A 27721-nucleotide genomic window follows, 5' to 3' on the forward strand; every position below is an offset into this window, starting at 1 on the left:
GGTCTGTCCTCATCCCAGTGTCCCCAATCACCCTCACCTGATACGTCCTCACCCCAGTGTCCCTAATCACCCCCACCTGGTCTGTCCTCACCCCAGTGTCCCTAATCACCCCCACCTGGTCTGTCCTCACCCCAGTGTCCCCAATCACCCCAACCTGGTCTGTCCTCATCCCCAGTGTCCCTAATCACCCCCACCTGGTCTGTCCTCACCCCAGTGTCCCTAATCACCCCCACCTGGTCTGTCCTCACCCCAGTGTCCCTAATCACTCCCACCTGATCCGTCCTCACCCCAGTGTCCCCAATCACTCCCACCTGGTCTGTACTCACCCCGGTGTCCCTAATCACCCACACCTGGTCTGTCCGCACCCCAGTATCCCTAATCACCCCCACCTGGTCTGTCCTCACCCCAGTGTCCCTAATCACCCCCACCTGGTCTGTCCTCACCCCAGTGTCCCTAATCACCCCCACCTGGTCTGTCCTCACCCTAGTGTCCCTAATCACCCCCACCTGGTCTGTCCTCACCCCAGTGTCCCCAATCACCCCCACCTGGTCTGTCCTCACCCCAGTGTCCCTAATCACCCCCACCTGGTCTGTCCTCACCCCAGTGTCCCCAATCACCCCAACCTGGTCTGTCCTCATCCCCAGTGTCCCTAATCACCCCCACCTGGTCTGTCCTCACCCCAGTGTCCCTAATCACCCCCACCTGGTCTGTCCTCACCCCAGTGTCCCTAATCACTCCCACCTGATCCATCCTCACCCCAGTGTCCCCAATCACTCCCACCTGGTCTGTACTCACCCCAGTGTCCCTAATCACCCCCACCTGGTCTGTCCGCACCCCAGTATCCCTAATCACCCCCACCTGGTCTGTCCTCACCCCAGTGTCCCTAATCACCCCCACCTGGTCTGTCCTCACCCCAGTGTCCCTAATCACCCCCACCTGGTCTGTCCTCACCCTAGTGTCCCTAATCACCCCCACCTGGTCTGTCCTCACCCCAGTGTCCCCAATCACTTCCACCTGGTCTGTCACCCCAGTGTACCCAATCACCCCCACCTGGTCTGTCCTCACCCCAGTGTCCCCAATCACCCCCACCTGGTCTGTCCTCACCCCAGTGTCCCTAATCACCCCCACCTGGTCTGTCCTCACCCCAGTGTCCCCAATCACTACCACCTGATCAGTCCTCACCCCAGTGTCCCCAATCACCCCCACCTGGTCTGTCCTCACCCCAGTGTCCCTAATCACCCCCACCTGGTCTGTCCTCATCCCCAATGTCCCTAATCACCCCCACCTGATCCGTCCTCACCCCAGTGTCCCCAATCACTCCCACCTGGTCTGTACTCACCCCAGTGTCCCCAATCACTCCCACCTGGTCTGTCACCCCAGTGTCCCCAATCACCCCCACCTGGTCTGTCCTTACCCCAGTGTCCCCAATCACCCCCACCTGGTCTGTCCTCACCCCAGTGTCCCCAATCACTCCCACCTGGTCTGTCACCCCAGTGTCCCTAATCACCCCCACCTGGTCTGTCCTCACCCCAGTGTCCCTAATCACCCCAACCTGGTCTGTCCTCACCCCAGTGTCCCCAATCACTCCCACCTGGTCTGTCCTCACCCCAGAGTCCCTAATCACCCCCACCTGATACGTCCTCACCCCAGTGTCCCTAATCACCCCCACCTGGTCTGTCCTCACCCCAGTGTCCCTAATCACCCCCACCTGGTCTGTCCTCACCCCAGTGTCCCCAATCACCCCCACCTGGTCTGTCCTCATCCCCAGTGTCCCTAATCACCCCCACCTGGTCTGTCCTCATCCCAGTGTCCCCAATCACCCCCACCTGATACGTCCTCACCCCAGTGTCCCTAATCACCCCCACCTGGTCTGTCCTCACCCCAGTGTCCCTAATCACCCCCACCTGGTCTGTCCTCACCCCAGTGTCCCCAATCACCCCCACCTGATCCGTCCTCACCCCAGTGTCCCTAATCACCCCCACCTGATCCGTCCTCACCCCAGTGTCCCTAATCACCCCAACCTGATCCGTCCTCACCACAGTGTCCCCAATCACCCCCACCTGATCCGTCCTCACCCCAGTGTCCCTAATCACTCCCACCTGATCGGTCCTCACCCCAGTGACCCCAATCACTCCCACCTGGTCTGTACTCACCCCAGTGTCCCTAATCACCCCCACCTGGTCTGTCCTCACCCCAGTGTCCCTAATCACCCCCACCTGGTCTGTCCTCACCCCAGTTTCCCCAATCACTCCCACCTGGTCTGTCACCCCAGTGTCCCCAATCACCCCCACCTGATCCGTCCTTACCCCAGTGTCCCTAATCACCCCCACCTGGTCTGTCCTCACCCCAGTGTCCCCAATCACTACCACCTGATCCGTCCTCACCCCAGTGTCCCCAATCACCCCCACCTGGTCTGTCCTCACCCCAGTGTCCCTAATCACCCCCACCTGATCCGTCCTCACCCCAGTGTCCCTAATCACCCCCACCTGGTCTGTCCTCATCCCCAATGTCCCTAATCACCCCCACCTGATCCGTCCTCTCCCCAGTGTCCCCAATCACTCCCACCTGGTCTGTACTCACCCCAGTGTCCCCAATCACTCCCACCTGGTCTGTCACCCCAGTGTCCCCAATCACCCCCACCTGGTCTGTCCTTACCCCAGTGTCCCCAATCACTCCCACCTGGTCTGTCCTCACCCCAGTGTCCCCAATCACTCCCACCTGGTCTGTCACCCCAGTGTCCCTAATCACCCCCACCTGATCCGTCCTCACCCCAGTGTCCCTAATCACCCCCACCTGGTCTGTCCTCATCGCCAATGTCCCCAATCACTCCCACCTGGTCTGTCCTCACCCCAGTGTCCCCAATCACTCCCACCTGGTCTGTCCTCACCCCAGTGTCCCTAATCACCCCCACCTGGTCTGTCCTCACCCCAGTGTCCCTAATCACCCCCACCTGGTCTGTCCTCACCCCAGTGTCCCCAATCACCCCCACCTGGTCTGTCCTCATCCCCAGTGTCCCTAATCACCCCCACCTGGTCTGTCCTCATCCCAGTGTCCCCAATCACCCCCACCTGATACGTCCTCACCCCAGTGTCCCTAATCACCCCCACCTGGTCTGTCCTCACCCCAGTGTCCCTAATCACCCCCACCTGGTCTGTCCTCACCCCAGTGTCCCCAATCACCCCCACCTGATCCGTCCTCACCCCAGTGTCCCTAATCACCCCCACCTGATCCGTCCTCACCCCAGTGTCCCTAATCACCCCAACCTGATCCGTCCTCACCACAGTGTCCCCAATCACCCCCACCTGATCCGTCCTCACCCCAGTGTCCCTAATCACTCCCACCTGATCGGTCCTCACCCCAGTGTCCCCAATCACTCCCACCTGGTCTGTACTCACCCCAGTGTCCCTAATCACCCCCACCTGGTCTGTCCTCACCCCAGTGTCCCTAATCACCCCCACCTGGTCTGTCCTCACCCCAGTTTCCCCAATCACTCCCACCTGGTCTGTCACCCCAGTGTCCCCAATCACCCCCACCTGATCCGTCCTTACCCCAGTGTCCCTAATCACCCCCACCTGGTCTGTCCTCACCCCAGTGTCCCCAATCACTACCACCTGATCCGTCCTCACCCCAGTGTCCCCAATCACCCCCACCTGGTCTGTCCTCACCCCAGTGTCCCTAATCACCCCCACCTGATCCGTCCTCACCCCAGTGTCCCTAATCACCCCCACCTGGTCTGTCCTCATCCCCAATGTCCCTAATCACCCCCACCTGATCCGTCCTCTCCCCAGTGTCCCCAATCACTCCCACCTGGTCTGTACTCACCCCAGTGTCCCCAATCACTCCCACCTGGTCTGTCACCCCAGTGTCCCCAATCACCCCCACCTGGTCTGTCCTTACCCCAGTGTCCCCAATCACTCCCACCTGGTCTGTCCTCACCCCAGTGTCCCCAATCACTCCCACCTGGTCTGTCACCCCAGTGTCCCTAATCACCCCCACCTGATCCGTCCTCACCCCAGTGTCCCTAATCACCCCCACCTGGTCTGTCCTCATCGCCAATGTCCCCAATCACTCCCACCTGGTCTGTCCTCACCCCAGTGTCCCCAATCACTCCCACCTGGTCTGTCCTCACCCCAGTGTCCCCAATCAGCCCCACCTGGTCTGTCCTCACCCCAGTGTCCCTAATCACCCCCACCTGGTCTGTCCTCACCCCAGTGTCCCCAATCACTCCCACCTGGTCTGTCACCCCAGTGTCCCCAATCACCCCCACCTGATCCGTCCTTACCCCAGTGTCCCTAATCACCCCCACCTGATCCGTCCTCACCCCAGTGTCCCTAATCACCCCCACCTGGTCTGTCCTCACCCCAGTGTCCCCAATCACTCCCACCTGGTCTGTCCTCACCCCAGTGTCCCCAATCAGCCCCACCTGGTCTGTCCTCACCCCAGTGTCCCTAATCACCCCCACCTGGTCTGTCCTCACCCCAGTGTCCCCAATCACTCCCACCTGGTCTGTCACCCCAGTGTCCCCAATCACCCCCACCTGATCCGTCCTTACCCCAGTGTCCCCAATCACTCCCACCTGGTCTGTCCTCACCCCAGTGTCCCTAATCACTCCCACCTGGTCTGTACTCACCCCAGTGTCCCCAATCACTCCCACCTGGTCTGTCACCCCAGTGTCCCCAATCAGCCCCACCTGGTCTGTCCTCACCCCAGTGTCCCTAATCACCCCCACCTGGTCTGTCCTCATCGCCAATGTCCCCAATCACTCCCACCTGGTCTGTCCTCACCCCAGTGTCCCCAATCACTCCCACCTGGTCTGTCCTCACCCCAGTGTCCCCAATCACTCCCACCTGGTCTGTCCTCACCCCAGTGTCCCCAATCAGCCCCACCTGGTCTGTCCTCACCCCAGTGTCCCTAATCACCCCCACCTGGTCTGTCCTCACCCCAGTGTCCCCAATCACTCCCACCTGGTCTGTCACCCCAGTGTCCCCAATCACCCCCACCTGATCCGTCCTTACCCCAGTGTCCCCAATCACTCCCACCTGGTCTGTCCTCACCCCAGTGTCCCTAATCACTCCCACCTGGTCTGTACTCACCCCAGTGTCCCCAATCACTCCCACCTGGTCTGTCACCCCAGTGTCCCCAATCAGCCCCACCTGGTCTGTCCTCACCCCAGTGTCCCTAATCACCCCCACCTGGTCTGTCCTCATCGCCAATGTCCCCAATCACTCCCACCTGGTCTGTCCTCACCCCAGTGTCCCCAATCACTCCCACCTGGTCTGTCCTCACCCCAGTGTCCCTAATCACTCCCACCTGGTCTGTCCTCACCCCAGTGTCCCCAATCAGCCCCACCTGGTCTGTCCTCACCCCAGTGTCCCCAATCACTACCACCTGATCCGTCCTCACCCCAGTGTCCCCAATCACCCCCACCTGGTCTGTCCTCACCCCAGTGTCCCTAATCACCCCCACCTGATCCGTCCTCACCCCAGTGTCCCTAATCACCCCCACCTGGTCTGTCCTCATCCCCAATGTCCCTAATCACCCCCACCTGATCCGTCCTCTCCCCAGTGTCCCCAATCACTCCCACCTGGTCTGTACTCACCCCAGTGTCCCCAATCACTCCCACCTGGTCTGTCACCCCAGTGTCCCCAATCACCCCCACCTGGTCTGTCCTTACCCCAGTGTCCCCAATCACTCCCACCTGGTCTGTCCTCACCCCAGTGTCCCCAATCACTCCCACCTGGTCTGTCACCCCAGTGTCCCTAATCACCCCCACCTGATCCGTCCTCACCCCAGTGTCCCTAATCACCCCCACCTGGTCTGTCCTCATCCCCAATGTCCCCAATCACTCCCACCTGGTCTGTCCTCACCCCAGTGTCCCCAATCACTCCCACCTGGTCTGTCCTCACCCCAGTGTCCCCAATCAGCCCCACCTGGTCTGTCCTCACCCCAGTGTCCCTAATCACCCCCACCTGGTCTGTCCTCACCCCAGTGTCCCCAATCAGCCCCACCTGGTCTGTCCTCACCCCAGTGTCCCCTATCACCCCCACCTGGTCTGTCCTCACCCCAGTGTCCCCAATCACTCCCACCTGGTCTGTCACCCCAGTGTCCCCAATCACTCCCACCTGGTCTGTCACCCCAGTGTCCCCAATCACCCCCACCTGATCCGTCCTTACCCCAGTGTCCCCAATCACTCCCACCTGGTCTGTCCTCACCCCAGTGTCCCTAATCCCCCACCTGATCCATCCTCACCCCAGTGTCCCCAATCACCCCCACCTGGTCTGTCCTCACCCCAGTGTCCCTAATCACCCCCACCTGATCCGTCCTCACCCCAGTGTCCCCAATCACCCCCACCTGGTCTGCCCTCACCCCAGTGTCCCTAATCACCCCCACCTGATCCGTCCTCACCCCAGTGTCCCTAATCACCCCCACCTGGTCTGTCCTCACCCCAGTGTCCCTAATCACCCCCACCTGGTCTGTCCTTACCCCAGTGTCCCTAATCACCCCCACCTGGTCTGTCCTCACCCCAGTGTCCCTAATCACCCCCACCGTCTTTACCCCAGTGTCCCTAATCACCCCCACCTGGTCTGTCCTCACTCCAGTGTCCCCAATCACTCCCACCTGGTCTGTCCTCATCCCCAGTGTCCCTAATCACCCCCACCTGGTCTGTCCTCACCCCAGTGTCCCTAATCACCCCCACCTGGTCTGTCCTCATCCCCAGTGTCCCTAATCACCCCCACCTGGTCTGTCCTCACCCCAGTGTCCCTAATCACCCCCACCTGATCCGTCCTTACCCCAGTGTTCCCAATTACTCCCACCTGGTCTGTCACCCCAGTGTCCCTAATCACTCCCACCTGGTCTGTCCTTACCCCAGTGTCCCCAATCACCCCCACCTGGTCTGTCCTCACCCCATTGTCCCTAATCACCCCCACCTGGTCTGTCCTCATCCCCAGTGTCCCTAATCACCCCCACCTGGTCTGTCCTCACCCCAGTGTCCCCAATCACCCCCACCTGGTCTGTCCTCACCCCAGTGTCCCCAATCACCCCCACCTGGTCTGTCCTCACCCCAGTGTCCCCAATCACCCCCACCTGGTCTGTCCTCACCCCAGTGTCCCTAATCACCCCCACCTGGTCTGTCCTTACCCCAGTGTCCCCAATCACCCCCACCTGGTCTGTCCTCACCCCAGTGTCCCCAATCACCCCCACCTGGTCTGTCCTCACCCCAGTGTCCCCAATCACCCCCACCTGGTCTGTCCTCACCCCAGTGTCCCCAATCACCCCCACCTGGTCTGTCCTCACCCCAGTGTCCCCAATCACCCCCACCTGGTCTGTCCTCACCCCAGTGTCCCCAATCACCCCCACCTGGTCTGTCCTCACCCCAGTGTCCCCAATCACTCCCACCTGATCCGTCCTCACCCCAGTGTCCCCAATCACTCCCACCTGATCCGTCCTCACCCCAGTGTCCCCAATCACTCCCACCTGGTCTGTCCTCACCCCAGTGTCCCTAATCACTCCCACCTGATCCGTCCTCACCCCAGTGTCCCCAATCACTCCCACCTGGTCTGTCCTCATCCCCAGTGTCCCTAATCACCCCCACCTGATCCGTCCTCACCCCAGTGTCCCCAATCACTCCCACCTGGTCTGTCCTCACCCCAGTGTCCCCAATCACTCCCACCTGGTCTGTCCTCACCCCAGTGTCCCCAATCACCCCCACCTGATCCGTCCTCACCCCAGTGTCCCCAATCACCCCCACCTGGTCTGTCCTCACCCCAGTGTCCCTAATCACCCCCACCTGGTCTGTCCTCATCCCCAGGTCTCTTCACGTTTGACCCAATACAATCCACTTTTCCCTTCCGTGAGGACTTTCGCCCCTCACCCTCCCAGCATTGCTCCCATCAAATTCCTGAACCTCCCCCTACCCCCAGAAACCTCGTGAACCTCCCCCTACTGCCCGAAACCTCCCCTACCCCCAGAAACCTCCTGAACCTCCCCCCACCTCCAGAAACCTCCTGGATCTCCCCCTACCCCCAGAAACCTGAACCTCCCCCTACCTCCAGAAACCTCCTGAAACTCCCCCTACCCCCAGAAACCTCCCCTACCCCCAGAAACTCCCCCTACTGCCAGAAACCTCCCCTACCCCCAGAAACCTCCTGAACCTCCCTCTACCTCCAGAAACCTCCCCTACCCCCAGAAACCTCTTGAACCTCCCCCTACTGCCAGAAACCTCCCCTACCCCCAGAAACCTCTTGAACCTCCCCCTACTGCCAGAAACCTCCCCTACCCCCAGAAACCTCCTGAACCTCCCCTACCCCCGAAACCTCCTGAAACTCCCCCTACTGCCAGAAACCTCCTGAACCTCCCCCTACCTCCAGAAACCTCCTGAAACTCCCCCTACCCCCAGAAACCTCCCCTACCCCAGAAACTCCCCCTACTGCCAGAAACCTCCCCTACCCCCAGAAACCTCCTGAACCTCCCCCTACTGCCAGTAACCTCCCCTACCCCCAGAAACCTCCTGAACCTCCCCCTACCTCCAGAAACCTCCCCTACCCCCAGAAACCTCCTGAACCTCCCCCTACCTCCAGAAACCTCCCCTACCCCCAGAAACCTCTTGAACCTCCCCCTACTGCCAGAAACCTCCCCTACCCCCAGAAACCTCCTGAAACTCCCCCTACCCCCAGAAACCTCCTGAACCTCCCCCTACTGCCAGAAACCTCCCCTACCCCCAGAAACCTCCTGAACCTCCCCCTACTGCCAGAAACCTCCCCTACCCCCAAAAAACCTCCTGAACCTCCCCCCACCTCCAGAAACCTCCTGGATCTCCCCCTACCGCCAGAAACCTCCTGGATCTCCCCCTACCGCCAGAAACCTCCTGAACCTCCCCCCACCCCCAGAAACCTCCTGAACCTCCTCCCCACCTCCAGAAACCTCCTGAACCTCCTCCCCACCCCTAGAAACCTCCTCCCCACCTCCAGAAACCTCCTGAACCTCCTCCCCACCTCCAGAAACCTCCTGAACCTCCTCCCCACCCCCAGAAACCTCCTGAACCTCCTCCCCACCTCCAGAAACCTCCTGAACCTCCCCCACCTCCAGAAACCTCCTGAACCTCCTCCCCACCCCCAGAAACCTCCTGAACCTCCCCCTACCCCCAGAAACCTCCTCCCCACCTCCAGAAACCTCCTGAACCTCCCCCACCTCCAGAAACCTCCTGAACCTCCTCCCCACCCCCAGAAACCTCCTGAACCTCCTCCCCACCTCCAGAAACCTCCTGAACCTCCCCCACCTCCAGAAACCTCTTGAACCTCCTCCCCACCCCACCGCCGCTCCCTCCCACCCGATTCTCACCGAGTCTCTCCCGCTCCATCTCTGCCCAGCGAGCCCGCTGACCTCTCGCCCGGAAGAGCAAATTACTTATCCCTCTCCCCGCTTTTCACATTGCGTAGTCCTATTATTTCACCGCGGAAAGAAACTTGATGGCTCCGGAGCCCCTCAGCTCCCGTCACCCTGGTCACACGCCCCTTCGAAAGGGTTTAAACCGCTTTCAGGTCCCACGCCCACAACAAAGATGGCGGAAATGATCGGCTGACCGTTACGGGGCGTGAAACTGTGCCTGTAATAAATATGGCCAACCCCTTTGCCTTGATGTGATGCCCATAGGAAAAATGGCCGGCTCAGTTTATGTGACGTTTGCCTGTAACAAAGATGACCGGCAAGGGGCGGAGCAGCGTCACGATTCGTTGTCACGGACATGACGTACTTGAACAACACAGAAGACCGAGGCCGTTCCCGCCGACGCCGAGGTCAGCGGCGCGGTGAGAGATCCGGGCAGTTCCCCCGGGTCGGCCTCCCTTCTGACTGACAGTACATCCAGCCAATGACGTTTGAGAGCTGGCTTGACGCCGCGAAGGCGTTGACGTCAACACCGTGCGCCGTGGAGGCCAGCCGGGCGCAATGGCGCTTTTCCCCGCCGTTCTCAGTGAGGAGGAGGAAGCCTTGCAGAGAAAGTACAACAAGCTGAAGAAAAAGGTCGGCGGGGTGGGGAGAGGGGAATAGGGAGGGAGGAAAGCGTCAGTAAAGTACAGGAGCGGATTCCGGGTAATCTGCTCCGCTATTCCCAGGTACAACGCGTCCCCCACACCTGCCTTCTCGCCAAATCCTTTGATGGCCTGACCAGAAAACTATCAACTTCCGCGGACCTAGACACCACCTCAGTCTGTGACAGAGCATTCCCCAAAGTCACCACCACAGTCTGTGACAGAGCATTCCCCAAAGACACCACCACAGTCTGTGACAGAGCATTCCCCAAAGACACCACCACAGTCTGTGACAGAGCATTCCCCAAAGACACCACCACAGTCTGTGACAGAGCATTCCCCAAAGACACCACCACAGTCTGTGACAGAGCATTTCCCAAAGTCACCACCACAGTCTGTGACAGAGCATTCCCCAAAGACACCACCGCAGTCTGTGACAGAGCATTCCCCAAAGTCACCACCACAGTCTGTGACAGAGCATTCCCCAAAGACACCACCACAGTCTGTGACAGAGCATTCCCCAAAGACACCACCACACTGTGACAGAGCATTCCCCAAAGACACCACCACAGTCTGTGACAGAGCATTCCCCAAAGACACCACCACACTGTGACAGAGCATTACCCAAAGACACCACCACACTGTGACAGAGCATTCCCCAAAGACACCACCACAGTCTGTGACAGAGCATTCCCCAAAGACACCACCACAGTCTGTGACAGAGCATTCCCCAAAGACACCACCACAGTCTGTGACAGAGCATTCTCCAAAGTCACCACCACAGTCTGTGACAGAGCATTCCCCAAAGACACCACCACAGTCTGTGACAGAGCATTCCCCAAAGACACCACCACAGTCTGTGACAGAGCATTCCCCAAAGACACCACCACAGTCTGTGACAGAGCATTCCCCAAAGACACCACCACAGTCTGTGACAGAGCATTCCCCAAAGACACCACCACAGTCTGTGACAGAGCATTCTCCAAAGACACCACCACAGTCTGTGACAGAGCATTCCCCAAAGTCACCACCACAGTCTGTGACAGAGCATTCCCCAAAGACACCACCACAGTCTGTGACAGAGCATTCCCCAAAGACACCACCACAGTCTGTGACAGAGCATTCCCCAAAGTCACCACCACAGTCTGTGACAGAGCATTCCCCAAAGACACCACCACAGTCTGTGACAGAGCATTCCCCAAAGACACCACCACAGTCTGTGACAGAGCATTCCCCAAAGACACCACCACAGTCTGTGACAGAGCATTCCCCAAAGACACCACCACAGTCTGTGACAGAGCATTCCCCAAAGACACCACCACAGTCTGTGACAGAGCATTCCCCAAAGACACCACCACAGTCTGTGACAGAGCATTCCCCAAAGACACCACCACAGTCTGTGACAGAGCATTCCCCAAAGACACCACCACAGTCTGTGACAGAGCATTCCCCAAAGTCACCACCACAGTCTGTGACAGAGCATTCCCCAAAGACACCACCACAGTCTGTGACAGAGCATTCCCCAAAGTCACCACCACAGTCTGTGACAGAGCATTCCCCAAAGTCACCACCACAGTCTGTGACAGAGCATTCCCCAAAGTCACCACCACAGTCTGTGACAGAGCATTCCCCAAAGACACCACCACACTGTGACAGAGCATTCCCCAAAGACACCACCACAGTCTGTGACAGAGCATTCCCCAAAGTCACCACCACAGTCTGTGACAGAGCATTCCCCAAAGACACCACCACAGTCTGTGACAGAGCATTCCCCAAAGACACCACCACAGTCTGTGACAGAGCATTCCCCAAAGACACCACCACACTGTGACAGAGCATTCTCCAAAGACACCACCACAGTCTGTGACAGAGCATTCCCCAAAGACACCACCACAGTCTGTGACAGAGCATTCCCCAAAGACACCACCACAGTCTGTGACAGAGCATTCCCCAAAGTCACCACCGCAGTCTGTGACAGAGCATTCTCCAAAGACACCACCGCAGTCTGTGACAGAGCATTCTTCAAAGACACCACCACAGTCTGTGACAGAGCATTCCCCAAAGACACCACCACAGTCTGTGACAGAGCATTCCCCAAAGTCACCACCACAGTCTGTGACAGAGCATTCCCCAATGTCACCACCACAGTCTGTGACAGAGCATTCCCCAATGTCACCACCACAGTCTGTGACAGAGCATTCCCCAAAGACACCACCACAGTCTGTGACAGAGCATTCTCCAAAGACACCACCACAGTCTGTGACAGAGCATTCCCCAAAGTCACCACCGCAGTCTGTGACAGAGCATTCTCCAAAGACACCACCACAGTCTGTGACAGAGCATTCTCCAAAGACACCACCACAGTCTGTGACAGAGCATTCTCCAAAGACACCACCACAGTCTGTGACAGAGCATTCCCCAAAGTCACCACCGCAGTCTGTGACAGAGCATTCTCCAAAGACACCACCACAGTCTGTGACAGAGCATTCCCCAAAGACACCACCACAGTCTGTGACAGAGCATTCCCCAAAGTCACCACCGCAGTCTGTGACAGAGCATTCTCCAAAGACACCACCACAGTCTGTGACAGAGCATTCCCCAAAGTCACCACCGCAGTCTGTGACAGAGCATTCTCCAAAGACACCACCACAGTCTGTGACAGAGCATTCCCCAAAGTCACCACCACAGTCTGTGACAGAGCATTCCCCAAAGTCACCACCACAGTCTGTGACAGCGCATTCCCCAAAGTCACCACCGCAGTCTGTGACAGAGCATTCTCCAAAGACACCACCACAGTCTGTGACAGAGCATTCCCCAAAGTCACCACCACAGTCTGTGACAGAGCATTCCCCAAAGACACCACCGCAGTCTGTGACAGAGCATTCCCCAAAGACACCACCACAGTCAGTGACAGAGCATTCCCCAAAGTCACCACCACAGTCTGTGACAGAGCATTCCCCAAAGTCACCACCACAGTCTGTGACAGCGCATTCCCCAAAGACACCACCACAGTCTGTGACAGAGCATTCCCCAAAGACACCGCCGCAGTCTGTGACAGAGCATTCCCCAAAGTCACCACCGCAGTCTGTGACAGAGCATTCCCCAAAGTCACCACCGCAGTCTGTGACAGAGCATTCCCCAAAGTCACCACCGCAGTCTGTGACAGAGCATTCCCCAAAGACACCACCACAGTCTGTGACAGAGCATTCCCCAAAGACACCACCACAGTCTGTGACAGAGCATTTCCCAAAGTCACCACCACAGTCTGTGACAGAGCATTCCCCAAAGTCACCACCACAGTCTGTGACAGAGCATTCCCCAAAGTCACTGCTCTCCGGCTAAAATAAAATGCCCCCTTACCTCTGTTCTGAGGCTGCGCCCTCTAGTTCCGGATAAACCCACCATAGCAACCATAGGGAACATCCTCTCCACATCCCAACTATCTAGTGCTTTCAACACTCAATGGGGTCCCCCCGTATTTTTCTAAATTCCAGTGAGCGCAGGCCCAAGGCTGCCAAACCCCTTCATTCCTGGAATCGTCCTGGTGAACCTCCTGGTTTCTCTCCAGTGACAACACATCCTTTTTGAAATAAAGGGCCCAAATCTGCTGACAATACTCCAAGTGCAGCCTGACTAAAGGCTCGCATTATCTCTTTTATATTTTTCCCTCAAAATAAATGTCAACATTGCATTTGCCTCAGACTCAACTGGTAAATTAACCTTCTGGGAGTCCCAAGTACCTTCACACCTCTGATGTTTGAACCTTCTCCCTATCTAGGTAATATTCTGCACTATTGTTCTTTTTACCAGAATGCATTATCATACATTTCCCAACACTGTATTCCATCTGCCACTTCTTCAATGTCATCTCTTTCTGAAGATGTAATTCCATCTCTTGCCAACAGAGCCACATCGCTGCCTTCCTGTCCTTTCAATACAAAGGTATTGATGTTAAACTCCCAACTATGGCCTTCTTTCAGCCACGACTCAGTGGTGCCCACAACGTTCTACCAACCAATCTCCAGATGCTATGTGCATTTAAATACAACACCTTCAGTCCAGTATTCTTAACTCTTTTGAGTTTTGCCTTTCTGGTACAATTTAACTCATTGCTTTGTCTGCATTTGTACCGAATCCTGGCTTGTCCTTCCTTACATTCATACTACTGTCATCTTGTAAACCTGCGGGCTCATCTTTAGCTCTTATCATCCTGGTTCCCATCCCCCTGCCATATTTGGGAGGGAGTTTGCCCATGAGGCACAGGAGCAGAATTAGGCCATTCAGCTCATTGAGTCTGCTCCACCATTCCATTATGGCAGAAGGGGAGGAGGGAAGGTTGGGGGTAGGGTCAGAGAAGGGGAAGACCAATCGGAGGGGAGGCTGGGTCGGTGATTATGGGAAGGTAGGACAATGGAGAGGGGGATTGGGAGTGGAGGAGAGGAGGTAGATGATAAGGGCAGAAGGTGGGTAGGAGGTCAAGGAAGGGGTAGGGGTAGGGTAGGAGGTGGACATCCTGTGGAGAGAGTGGGAGGAGGAAAGGTTGGGGGTAGGGGGGAGGGTGGGTCAGAGAAGAGGGAAAAGTCAATCGGAGGGGAGGGTGGGTCAGGGAATGGGGGAAGGTAGGACAATGGAGAGGGGGATTAGGAGTGGAGGAGAGGAGGGAGGCGGTGGTAGAGGATAAGGGTTGAAGGTGGGTAGGAGGGGGAGGAGTAGAGTAGGAGGTGGACATCCTGTGGAGAGAGTGGGAGGAGGAGGGAAGGTTGGGGGTAGGGTGGAGGGTGAGTCGGAGAAGAGGAAGGGGAAGGTCAATCGGAGGGGAGGGTGGGTTGGGGAATGGGGGAAGGTAGGACAATGGAGTGGGGGAGTGGAGGAGAGGAGGGAGGCAGTGGTAGAGGATAAGGGCTGAAGGTGGGTAGGAGGTCGAGGGGGAGGGGTAGGGTAGGAGGTGGACATCCTGTGGGGAGAGTGGGAGGGTATGAGGGAGAGAGGGAGCTGATTGTGGAAAAAATGAGAGGAAACTGTGGGGTATCCTTTGGAATGGAGGACGATACTGCTAAAGGGCAGGAGCTGTAGGAGCAGGAAGTGGTGGGGTGAAAGCAGTTGTGATGTTGGAGGGGTGCTTGCCAAGGTGGGAGTGGCGGTATTCTGTGTTAAGTGGGGAGACGATGGTTTTTAGACTGGACAGGACTCTGGGACCCTGTCCCTGTGTTCTGTGTGTGGGGGGAGATGGGGGAGGAGAGGAGTGTGGGAGGGGCTCCGGTTCGGACAGGACAGCTGTCGGTCGCTGGGACTCTGTCCCTGAGTGTTCTGTGTGTGGGGGGAGAGAGGAGTGTGGGAGGGGCTCTGGTTCGGACAGGATAACTGTCGGTGACTGGGACCCTGTCCCTGTGTTCTGTGTGTGGGGGGAGATGGGGGAGGAGAGGAGTGTGGGAGGGGCTTCGGTTCGGACAGGATAACTGTCGGTGACTGGGACCCTGTCCCTGTGTTCTGTGTGTGGGGGGAGATGGGGGAGGAGAGGAGTGTGGGAGGGGCTCCGGTTCGGACAGGATAACTGTCGGTGACTGGGACCCTGTCCCTGTGTTCTGTGTGTGGGGGGAGATGGGGGAGGAGAGGAGTGTGGGAGGGGCTCCGGTTCGGACAGGATAACTGTCGGTGACTGGGACCCTGTCCCTGTGTTCTGTGTGTGGGGGGAGATGGGGGAGGAGAGGAGTGTGGGAGGGGCTTCGGTTCGGACAGGATAACTGTCGGTGACTGGGACCCTGTCCCTGTGTTCTGTGTGTGGGGGGAGATGGGGGAGGAGAGGAGTGTGGGAGGGGCTCCGGTTCGGACAGGATAACTGTCGGTGACTGGGACCCTGTCCCTGTGTTCTGTGTGTGGGGGGAGATGGGGGAGGAGAGGAGTGTGGGAGGGGCTCCGGTTCGGACAGGACAGCTGTCGGTCGCTGGGACTCTGACCCTGAGTGTTCTGTCTGCAGAAGAAAGCGCTACTGGCTCTGAAGAAGCAGAGTTCGGGTTCACAGACCAGTCAAGGTGGCATCAAACGATGTGAGTTTTGCTTTCCTCTGCTGTCCGCATCTGCAAGCTGCTCAAAACAAATCTGTAACGACATTCCCACCTCTACCCATTCTCTCATCCCCTCATCAAATGCCCTCACCTGCCTCCCATGGTGGCCACAATCAAGTTGGAGGAGCGACATCTCGTATCCTGTCTGGCTGGACTCCAAACAGATGCATCGACATCAGTTTCTCCCTCCTTCTCCTCTCTGTCTCCATTCCCCATTCTGGCTCTCCTGTCACTCCTCTCCTTTTTTCTCCAGCCTTTTACCTCTTCTACCTATCACCTCCCACATTCTCACTTCATTCCCCTCAGCTGCCACACTTTCCCCCTCTCCTGGTCTCACCTATCACCTCCCAGTGATCTCCTTTCCCTTTCCTCATCTCTTATCCTGTCGGGGAAGGTGAAGGTGATCCCTTTTTTGTCCAGTCCTGATGAAGTGTCTTGACTGTGTAGTTCCTGCAGCATTTTATGTGTGTTGTTCAGGATTTCCGGCATCTGCAGAATCACTGGTGTCTCACAATTATACCTTCCGTCCGTGAGCTTCCTCGGGGCTTCGCTGGCCATCCAGTAGCGAAGCATCCTGTCGATGAATATGTGGTGTCTCAGCGAGATTTCCTGCTGCTGCTGCAATTTGTCCGTAGTGGCCAGATGGTCACTGTTCGCCTGTCATTGATGAGTGGAGGTTGATGGTGTTGTGGACAGTCTAGGGGCCAGATGGTCACTGTTCGCCTGTCATTGATGAGTGGAAATTGATGGTGTTGTGGACAGTCGAGGGGCCAGATGGTCACTGTTCGCCTGTCATTGATGAGTGGAAATTGATGGTGTTGTGGACAGTCGAGGGGCCAGATGGTCACTGTTCGCCTGTCATTGATGAGTGGAAATTGATGGTGTTGTGGACAGTCGAGGGGCCAGATGGTCACTGTTCGCCTGTCATTGATGAGTGGAAATTGATGGTGTTGTGGACAGTCAAGGGGGTTGCCGAAGGTTACAATGGAACATTGACAGGATGCAGAGCTGGGCTGAGAAATGACAGGTGGAGTTCAATCCAAGGGCGTGTGAGTTTGGAATATTGAATTCAAAGGCAGACTACAGGGTTATTGGCAGGATTCTTGGCACAGTGGAGGAACAGAGTGATTTTGGGGTCCACGCCCATCAATCCCTCAAGGTCGATGGTTCCATTTAATGTCAGAGGATGTATACGATATTCAACCTGAAATTCTTACTCTTCACAGACAGCCATGAAAACTGAAGAGTGCCTCGAAGAACAAGTGACAGTAAAAACGATAAAACCCCAAAGTCCCTCTACACCCTCCCACGCACAAGTAATGACCATCGCCTCCCCACTTCAGCAAAACAAAGCATCAGCACCTTCCACCCACCAAGCAAGCAACAGCAAAACCCTCAAGAAAGACCACGATCTGCGGCACAACAAAAACCAATCATTCACTCTCTCCCCAATTAAGTGACAGGGACGTGTCACCCTTTCACAGCGAGAGGAGAGATCAAACAACTTGTAAGTCTGCCATGTCACTCTTTCCTGAGTCCTCTGACTGGAGAATAGGCAACAATCCCTCTCCCCCACCAACGGGAGAACGTGTGATTTGCTGAACACAGGGCCCCCGACGGCTGATCCGCAGTCTCTGATCTTCCACTTCAGTTGGCGGCAATGGCAAGCGAGTCCCACTGCCACAAAGGCATGCTCATCTTCTAGGCTACGTCAAAGGGATGTGGAAAAATGGCCAGTCAATGAGCTCTGGAAGCGAGTCCCACTGCCAAAAAGACCCGAAGTTTGAGTGTGGCTCCAGGTCAGGGTCTTCGACAGAACCCCCATCCACCTTGAAAAGGAAAAAATAGACATTAAGGATAGAAATTGGTTGATCTTAGAATAGCTTAAAGGGTCGGTACAATATTGTGGGCTGAAGGGCCTTCACTATTCTGTACAGTGCTACATTCTGTGACACAGAAAGATGCTTCCCTCGACTTCTGAGTGAAATGGAGCTTTTCTGTTTGGAAAGGAGAATACGAGGGGCCTTGATAGGGGTGTATAAGGTGTTGCAGCTAGAGACTTTTTCCCAGGGTGGAAATGGCTAATACCAGGGTATTTTCAAGCAGTAAGGCTGATCAGCACCTCCACCCAGTACCCCACCCCTCCACACACCCAACCACCTCTACTTTATCACAAACACGAGAAAATCTGCCATTGCAGGAAATCGAAGCAACACACAAACTGCTGGAGGAACTCAGCAGGCCAGGCAGCATCTATGGAAATGATTAAAAAGATTTCAGGCTGAAGACCCTTCATCATCAATACTTTATCAGTTCCTGTCAGAGTAGAGACACCCGTGCCTAGTTCACTTTATGGACATAACATCAATCTGTGTATATAAGCTGTACGATGTGTATATGTTTATTGTGTTTGTTATCTTTTGTGGGGTTTTTTGTAATACATCCGATCGGGAATTCTTTACGCAGAGAGCGGTGTGCGCGGAACGCCGGCCGGGCGTGGTGGTGGTAGAGACGGATACATCCGATCGGGAAGTCTTTACACACAGAGCAGTGTGCGTGGAAAGCCGGCCGGGCGTGGTGGTGGTAGAGACGGATACATCCGATCGGGAATTCTTTACACAGAGAGCGGTGTGCGTGGAACGCCGGCCGGGCGTGGTGGTGGTAGAGACGGATACATCCGATCGGGAATTGTTTACACACAGAGCGGTGTGCGCGGAACGCCGGCCGGGCGTGGTGGTGGTAGAGACGGATACATCCGATCGGGAATTCTTTACGCAGAGAGCGGTGTGCGCGGAACGCCGGCCGGGCGTGGTGGTGGTAGAGACGGATACATCCGATCGGGAAGTCTTTACACACAGAGCAGTGTGCGTGGAAAGCCGGCCGGGCGTGGTGGTGGTAGAGACGGATACATCCGATCGGGAATTCTTTACACAGAGAGCGGTGTGCGTGGAACGCCGGCCGGGCGTGGTGGTGGTAGAGACGGATACATCCGATCGGGAATTGTTTACACACAGAGCGGTGTGCGCGGAACGCCGGCCGGGCGTGGTGGTGGTAGTGATGGATACATCCGATCGGGAATTGTTTACACAGAGAGCGGTGTGCGCGGAATGCCGGCCGGGCGTGGTGGTGGTAGAGACGGATACATCCGATCGGGAAGTCTTTACACACAGAGCAGTGTGCGTGGAAAGCCGGCCGGGCGAGGTGGTGGTAGAGACGGATGCATCCGATCGGGAATTGTTTACACAGAGAGCGGTGTGCGCGGAACGCCGGCCGGGCGTGGTGGTGGTAGAGATGGATACATCCGATCGGGAATTGTTTACACACAGAGCGGTGTCCGCAGAACGCCGGCCGGGCGTGGTGGTGGTAGAGACGGATACATCCGATCGGGAATTCTTTACGCAGTGAGCGGTGTGCGCGGAACGCCGGCCAGGCGTGGTGGTGGTAGAGACGGATACATCCGATCGGGAAGTCTTTACACACAGAGCAGTGTGCGTGGAAAGCCGGCCGGGCGAGGTGGTGGTAGAGACGGATGCATCCGATCGGGAATTGTTTACGCACAGAGCGGTGTGCGCGGAACGCCGGCCGGGCGTGGTGGTGGTAGAGACGGATACATCCGATCGGGAATTGTTTACGCACAGAGCGGTGTGCGCGGAACGCCGGCCGGGCGTGGTGGTGGTAGTGATGGATACATCCGATCGGGAATTGTTTACACAGAGCGGTGTGCGTGGAAAGCCGGCCGGGCGTGGTGGTGGTAGAGACGGATACATCCGATCGGGAATTGTTTACGCAGAGAGCGGTGTGCGCGGAACGCCGGCCGGGCGTGGTGGTGGTAGAGACGGATACATCCGATCGGGAATTGTTTACGCAGAGAGCGGTGTGCGCGGAACGCCGGCCGGGCGTGGTGGTGGTAGAGACGGATACATCCGATCGGGAAGTCTTTACACACAGAGCAGTGTGCGTGGAAAGCCGGCCGGGCGTGGTGGTGGTAGAGACGGATACATCCGATCGGGAATTGTTTACACACAGAGCGGTGTGCGCGGAACGCCGGCCAGGCGTGGTGGTGGTAGAGACGGATACATCCGATCGGGAATTCTTTACACAGAGAGCGGTGTGCGCGGAATGCCAGCCGGGCGTGGTGGTGGTAGAGACGGATACATCCGATCAGGAATTCTTTACACAGAGAGCGGTGTGCGCGGAATGCCGGCCGGGCGTGGTGGTGGTAGAGACGGATACATCCGATCGGGAATTCTTTACGCAGTGAGCGGTGTGCGCGGAACGCCGGCCAGGCGTGGTGGTGGTAGAGACGGATACATCCGATCGGGAATTGTTTACGCATAGAGCGGTGTGCGCGGAACGCAGGCCGGGCGTGGTGGTGGTAGAGACGGATACATCCGATCGGGAATTGTTTACACACAGAGCGGTGTGCGCGGAACGCCGGCCGGGCGTGGTGGTGGTAGAGACGGATACATCCGATCGGGAATTCTTTACACAGAGAGCGGTGTGCGTGGAAAGCCGGCCGGGCGTGGTGGTGGTAGAGACGGATACATCCGATCGGGAATTGTTTACACAGAGCGGTGTGCGCGGAACGCCGGCCGGGCGTGGTGGTGGTAGTGATGGATACATCCGATCGGGAATTGTTTACGCAGAGAGCGGTGTGCGCGGAACGCCGGCCGGGCGTGGTGGTGGTAGAGACGGATACATCCGATCGGGAATTGTTTACGCAGAGAGCGGTGTGCGTGGAAAGCCGGCCGGGCGTGGTGGTGGTAGAGACGGATACATCCGATCGGGAATTGTTTACGCAGAGAGCGGTGTGCGTGGAAAGCCGGCCGGGCGTGGTGGTGGTAGAGACGGATACATCCGATCGGGAATTCTTTACACAGAGAGCGGTATGCGTGGAAAGCCGGCCGGGCGTGGTGGTGGTAGAGACGGATACATCCGATCGGGAATTGTTTACGCAGAGAGCGGTGTGCGTGGAAAGCCGGCCGGGCGTGGTGGTGGTAGAGACGGATACATCCGATCGGGAATTGTTTACACAGAGCGGTGTGCGTGGAACGCCGGCCGGGCGTGGTGGTGGTAGAGACGGATGCATCCGATCGGGAATTGTTTACACACAGAGCGGTGTGCGCGGAACGCCGGCTGGGCGTGGTGGTGGTAGAGACGGATACATCCGATCGGGAATTGTTTACGCAGAGAGCGATGTGCGTGGAAAGCCGGTCGGGCGTGGTGGTGGTAGAGACGGATACATCCGATCGGGAATTGTTTACGCACAGAGCGGTGTGCGTGGAAAGCCGGCCGGGCGTGGTGGTGGTAGTGATGGATACATCCGATCGGGAATTGTTTACGCACAGAGCGGTGTGCGCGGAACGCCGGCCGGGCGTGGTGGTGGTAGAGACGGATGCATCCGATCGGGAAGTCTTTACACACAGAGCAGTGTGCGTGGAACGCCGGCCGGGCGTGGTGGTGGTAGAGACGGATACATCCGATCGGGAATTGTTTACGCAGAGAGCGGTGTGCGTGGAAAGCCGGCCGGGCGTGGTGGTGGTAGAGACGGATACATCCGATCGGGAATTGTTTACGCAGAGAGCGGTGTGCGCGGAACGCCGGCCGGGCGTGGTGGTGGTAGAGACGGATGCATCCGATCGGGAATTCTTTACACAGAGAGCGGTGTGCGTGGAAAGCCGGCCGGGCGAGGTGGTGGTAGAGACGGATGCATCCGATCGGGAATTGTTTACACACAGAGCGGTGTGCGCGGAACGCCGGCTGGGCGTGGTGGTGGTAGAGACGGATACATCCGATCGGGAATTGTTTACACAGAGAGCGGTGTGCGTGGAACGCCGGCCGGGCGTGGTGGTGGTAGAGACGGATACATCCGATCGGGAATTGTTTACGCAGAGAGCGGTGTGCGCGGAACGCCGGCCGGGCGTGGTGGTGGTAGAGACGGATGCATCCGATCGGGAATTCTTTACACAGAGAGCGGTGTGCGTGGAAAGCCGGCCGGGCGAGGTGGTGGTAGAGACGGATGCATCCGATCGGGAATTGTTTACACACAGAGCGGTGTGCGCGGAACGCCGGCTGGGCGTGGTGGTGGTAGAGACGGATACATCCGATCGGGAATTGTTTACACAGAGAGCGGTGTGCGTGGAACGCCGGCCGGGCGTGGTGGTGGTAGAGACGGATGCATCCGATCGGGAAGTCTTTACACACAGAGCAGTGTGCGTGGAACGCCGGCCGGGCGTGGTGGTGGTAGAGACGGATACATCCGATCGGGAATTGTTTACGCAGAGAGCGGTGTGCGTGGAAAGCCGGCCGGGCGTGGTGGTGGTAGAGACGGATACATCCGATCGGGAATTGTTTACGCAGAGAGCGGTGTGCGCGGAACGCCGGCCGGGCGAGGTGGTGGTAGAGACGGATGCATCCGATCGGGAATTGTTTACGCACAGAGCGGTGTGCGTGGAACGCCGGCCGGGCGTGGTGGTGGTAGAGACGGATACATCCGATCGGGAATTGTTTACACAGAGAGCGGTGTGCGTGGAACGCCGGCCGGGCGTGGTGGTGGTAGTGATGGATACATCCGATCGGGAATTGTTTACACACAGAGCGGTGTCCGCAGAACGCCGGCCGGGCGTGGTGGTGGTAGAGACGGATACATCCGATCGGGAATTCTTTACACAGAGAGCGGTGTGCGTGGAAAGCCGGCCGGGCGTGGTGGTGGTAGAGACGGATACATCCGATCGGGAATTCTTTACGCAGAGAGCGATGTGTGCGGAACGCCGGCCGGGCGTGGTGGTGGTAGAGACGGATACATCCGATCGGGAATTCTTTACACACAGAGCGGTGTGCGCGGAACGCCGGCCGGGCGTGGTGGTGGTAGAGACGGATACATCTGATCGGGAATTGTTTACACAGAGAGCGGTGTGCGCGGAACGCCGGCCGGGCGTGGTGGTGGTAGAGACGGATACATCCGATCGGGAATTCTTTACACAGAGAGCGGTGTGCGCGGAACGCCGGCCGGGCGTGGTGGTGGTAGAGACGGATACATCCGATCGGGAATTCTTTACACAGAGAGCGGTGTGCGTGGAAAGCCGGCCGGGCGTGGTGGTGGTAGAGACGGATACATCCGATCGGGAATTGTTTACGCAGAGAGCGATGTGCGTGGAAAGCCGGTCGGGCGTGGTGGTGGTAGAGACGGATACATCCGATCGGGAATTGTTTACGCACAGAGCGGTGTGCGCGGAACGCCGGCCGGGCGTGGTGGTGGTAGAGACGGATGCATCCGATCGGGAATTGTTTACGCAGAGAGCGGTGTGCGCGGAACGCCGGCCGGGCGTGGTGGTGGTAGAGACGGATACATCCGATCGGGAATTCTTTACACAGAGAGCGGTGTGCGCGGAACTCCGGCTGGGCGTGGTGGTGGTAGAGATGGGTACATTCGGGACATTTTTAAAAAAAAAACGTCTTGGGTAAATACATGGATAATAGCAAATGGAGGGTGGTGTGGGAGATTGACGGTAGAGTCCGATGTCATGAGCCTGCACTGTTTGAGCTGCAGTGATCCTGTCCTCTCTCTTGCACAGCACTGTCGGACCAGCCCCTTGTTGACACGGCCACGGCCACTGAGCAGGCCAAGATGCTGGTGAAGTCAGGAGCAATCAGCGCCATCAAAGCGGAGAACAAGAACTCGGGCTTCAAGCGCTCCCGAACCCTGGAAGGAAAGCTGAAGGTGAGAGAGGCTTCCATTTCAGATTGTATCTTAACGATATCTCTTTCTACCCTGTCCCCTGGAAAAGTGCTATTGCCTTTTCCCCAGTTCCTTCATCTCTGCCTCACGTTCCCAGGATGGGACTTTCTTTTCCAGGACACCAGAGATACTTCTCCTTCAAAGAACAGTTTCCTTTCCTCCACCCTCATCTCTTCCATTTCCTGGACATCTGCACTCACCCCATCTCCACGGTGATAGTTCTCCTGTCCTTGTCTACAACCCCATGAGTTCCACATCCAACACATCATTCTCTGTACCTATCACCATCTCCAAAGGCTTATTTGAACTTTTTGCAGTGATCAGTCCCTTCGTGATTCCCTTATCCCTTCTCACTAATCTCCCCCACATCCACTTTGGATGAGACAGTTATTGAACCAGGTGCTCCCAATGCGGCTTTCTCTACATTGATGAAACCAGACTTAATTTATGGAAGGTGTTACTACACCTTTCCCATTCCTCAATTCCATCCAAATAGCCTTCCTAGACGAGCCCTCTAATCTATCCTGCCAGAGCACCGCTGTAGTATTTTCTCTGACAAGCAATGCAACACCTCCTCCTCTGGCTCCTCCTACTCTATCACACCTGAAGCAACGAAATCCAGGAATATTTAGTTGTCAATCACACCCCTCCTGTAACCATGTTTCACTAATAGCTACATCATCATATTTCCAGGTACCAATCCATGCTCTAAGCTCACCCACCTTTCTTACAATGCTCCTAGCATTAAAATAGATGCATTTAAGAAATTCTCCACTTCTTCACCTAACAGTACAAAGAACTTTACTGTCTTCTTTTTCTTCCTTCTCCCATACATCTGTTCCTACACTCTGGTTCCCCCCTCCCTTGTACCTAGTTTAAATCCACTGGTGCCCCCCCCCCCATGATGCACCTTTCTCTCTTATCAGATTCCTTCCTCTCCAGCCCTTCACAGACAGTGAATTAACAACCAACACAACCTGAGGATGTGCTGGGGGAACCACACACACTAGTGCCATCGTGACATGCTCCCCACGTCAGAACCACAATCAGGTTTATTATCCCGGCATGTAACGTGAAATTTGTTAACCTAGCAGTAGCACTTCAATGTAGTATGTAATATAGAAGAGAGAAATAGGAAATAAAATAATAATAACAATAAATAAGTAAATTAGTGCAGTCTATGTATATTGAATAGATTAAAAATCATGCTAAAAACAGTAATAATATGTAGTAAAAAAGTGAGGTAGCATCCAAGGGTTCAATGTCCATTTAGGAATCGGATGGCAGAGGGGAAGAAGCTGTTCTTGAATCGCTGAGTGTGTGCCTTCAGGCTTCTGTACCTCCTCCCTGATGGTAACAGTGAGTAAATGGCATGCCCTGGGTACTGGAGGGGTCTTTAATAAAGGACGCTGCCTTTCTGAGACATCGTTCCCTGAAGAAGTCCTGACTACTTTGTAGGCTAGTACCCAAGATGGAGCTGACTGAATTTACAACCCTCTGCAGCTTCTTTCGGTCCTGTGCAGTAGCCCCTCCATACCAGACTGTGATGCAGCCTGTTAGAATGCTCTCCATGGTACATTTATAGAAGCTTTTGAGTGTATTTGTTGACATTCCAAACAACTTGTTTAAGCAGAATAACTCAAACAACAGCAGAATGAGCCCCTTTCTCACCGTGCCCCCCACTCACACTCACTGGCAGGCTTCCAACACTAGGACGGTCATCTCCTGGGCTCCAGTGCACCCCGACACGACTGCTTCCACAAAGACCAGTACTTGTTCATCACCAAATGTGTAGCAAAAAGTTATTTTTAAATTCGTTCTGTATTCTTTCCATAGTCAGCTGAGTATTTGCATGTGAATCTGCAGACAAAGGTGAGACTGATATGTATTCACACCACAAGGAAAAGAACAGTTAGAAATTGTCTACAGTTGGAGCAATACAGAAACTAAAATATCCCCAAAACAATCCGATCTCTGCAACATCATGGGGGGCCCACAGATCCAACAGTTTCTCACGCAGCCTACTCCCCCTCCGTCTCTCCCCTTCCACCTCCCTCTCTCCCCTTCCACCTCCCTCTCTCCCACCTCCCACTCCCCCCCAGCCTCCCCCCCTCGCCCTCTCCCCCCTGGCCCTCTCCCCCCTGGCCCTCTCCCCCCCCCCAGCCTTCTCGACCCCGGCCCTCTCCCCCCTGGCCCTCTTCCCCCCCCCCCCAGCCTTCTCGACCCCGGCCCTCTCCCCCCTCGCCCTCTCTCTACCCATGCGTGACCATACACTTTCCGACATGGTATTCTTTCCCCATTTTCCTAATCCAAGTCCTTTTGTAGCCTGTCTACTTCCTCAAAACTACTTGCCCCTCCACCTATCTTCATACCGCCTGCAAACTTAGCAAGGCCACCATTGACATAACTAACAAAATCAGTCGCAACAGGGACCCTCGGGGAACATCACCAGCAGGCAGCCAGAAAAGGCTTCCCTTGTTCCCGCTCTTTGCCTCCTGCCAATCAGCCCTGCTTGAATTTTTCCTGTAATACCATGGGCTCGCAGCCTCATGTGCGGCACTTTGCCAAAGGCCTTCTGACAATCCAAGTACATGACATCAACTGATTCTCCTTTGTCTATCCTGCTTGTTACTTCAAGGAATTACAACAGATTTGTCAGACAAAATTTTCCCTCGAAACCCTGCTGACTACGGCCTGTTTTATCATGTGCCTTCAACTACCCTGGGGTCTTTACAATAGGAACTTTTAAGAAACTCTTGGATAGGTACATGAAGATTAGAAAAATAGAGGGCTATGGGTAACTCGGTAATTTCTAAAGCATTGCAGAACAAAGGACCTGTCTATCTCATCCTTAGTAATCGACTCCAACATCTTCCCAACCATTACTGGCCTATAGTTTCCTTTCTTCTGCCTCTCTCTGTTCTCAAAGAGCAGAGTGACATTTGTAATTTTCCAGTCCTCTGGAACCATTCTGGAATCTAGTGATTCTTGAAAGATTGTTACGAATGCCCCCACAATCTCTTCAGCCGCCCCTTTCAGATGTCTGGGGTGTACACCGTCTGGCTCAGGGAGGCACAGGAATGCTTCCAGGTCTGCTCTGAATCAGTATTCACGATTCACTTTTCAGCCTGGATGAGTACACCGCAGCTGTCAGATTTCATTAGAACCTGTGTGGATGAGAGAGTAACTACGAAAACTTACTGTACCTTCTCAAACCAAAAGCTGTTGATGAACCAGGAGGTTCACTGTCTGCTGAGGGCTATAGCTGTAGCATTTAAGTCTGGCAATCCAAGTATGTACAAGAAAACCTGGTATGGCTTGTGAAGCGCTATTTCAAGAGTGAAGAAACAATTCCGTACGAGGCTGGAGGCGACATCGGATGCACGTAAACTCTGGCAGGGTTTGCAGGCCATTACTTCCCACCAAGCAAAACCCAACGTCAGGAGTGGCAGCATTGCTTCACTCCCAGACGAGCTCAATGCCTTTGAAAGGGAGAATAGAACCGCAGCTATGACCCTGTGATGTCAGGCTTTCTTTCAGGAGGATGAACTCTTGCAAGGCAGCTGATGAAGTACCTGGTAATGGTCTGAAAACCTGTGCCAACCAGCAGGCAGGAGAATTCAAACGACATTCTGAACCTCTCACTGCTACAAAAGTGTGGAATTAATCTGTGTGGAATGAGCTTCTTGTAGAAGTAGTAGAGGCCAGTTCAGTTGTGTCATTTAAGGTAAAATTGGATAGGTATATGGACGGGAAGGGAGTGGAGGGTTATGGGCTGAGTGCGGGTAGGTGGGACCAGGTGAGATTAGGAGTTCAGCACGGACTAGGAGGGCCGAGATGGCCTGTTTCCATGCTGTGATTATTATATGGTTATACGTTTAAAAGTGTGAGTG

At 56.0% G+C, this 27721-nt stretch overlaps 2 protein-coding genes across 3 annotated transcripts in view; one reads left to right on the forward strand and one right to left on the reverse strand.

Annotated features, from left to right (window-relative positions):
• The window catches only part of skic2 (SKI2 subunit of superkiller complex), a 159323-nt gene extending 149769 nt beyond the window's left edge, over window positions 1-9554 (reverse strand). For both annotated transcript variants that reach the window (XM_059957481.1, XM_059957482.1), the window contains exon 1: window positions 9340-9554. In XM_059957481.1, coding sequence (XP_059813464.1) covers window positions 9340-9358 — 19 coding nt within the window. In that variant the 5' untranslated portion in view covers window positions 9359-9554. The remainder of the gene's footprint in view (window positions 1-9339) is intronic.
• Window positions 9555-9881: 327 nt separating this feature from the next.
• nelfe (negative elongation factor complex member E) overlaps window positions 9882-27721 on the forward strand; it is a 35305-nt gene continuing 17465 nt past the window's right edge. The window contains exons 1-3 of the mRNA XM_059957484.1: window positions 9882-10020; window positions 16003-16072; window positions 23665-23810. Of these exons, the coding sequence (XP_059813467.1) occupies window positions 9946-10020; window positions 16003-16072; window positions 23665-23810 (291 nt within the window). The 5' untranslated portion in view covers window positions 9882-9945. The remainder of the gene's footprint in view (window positions 10021-16002; window positions 16073-23664; window positions 23811-27721) is intronic.

Source organism: Hypanus sabinus (assembly GCF_030144855.1).
Source record: "Hypanus sabinus isolate sHypSab1 chromosome 5 unlocalized genomic scaffold, sHypSab1.hap1 SUPER_5_unloc_1, whole genome shotgun sequence".
In the NCBI taxonomy this organism is placed as follows: domain Eukaryota; kingdom Metazoa; phylum Chordata; class Chondrichthyes; order Myliobatiformes; family Dasyatidae; genus Hypanus; species Hypanus sabinus.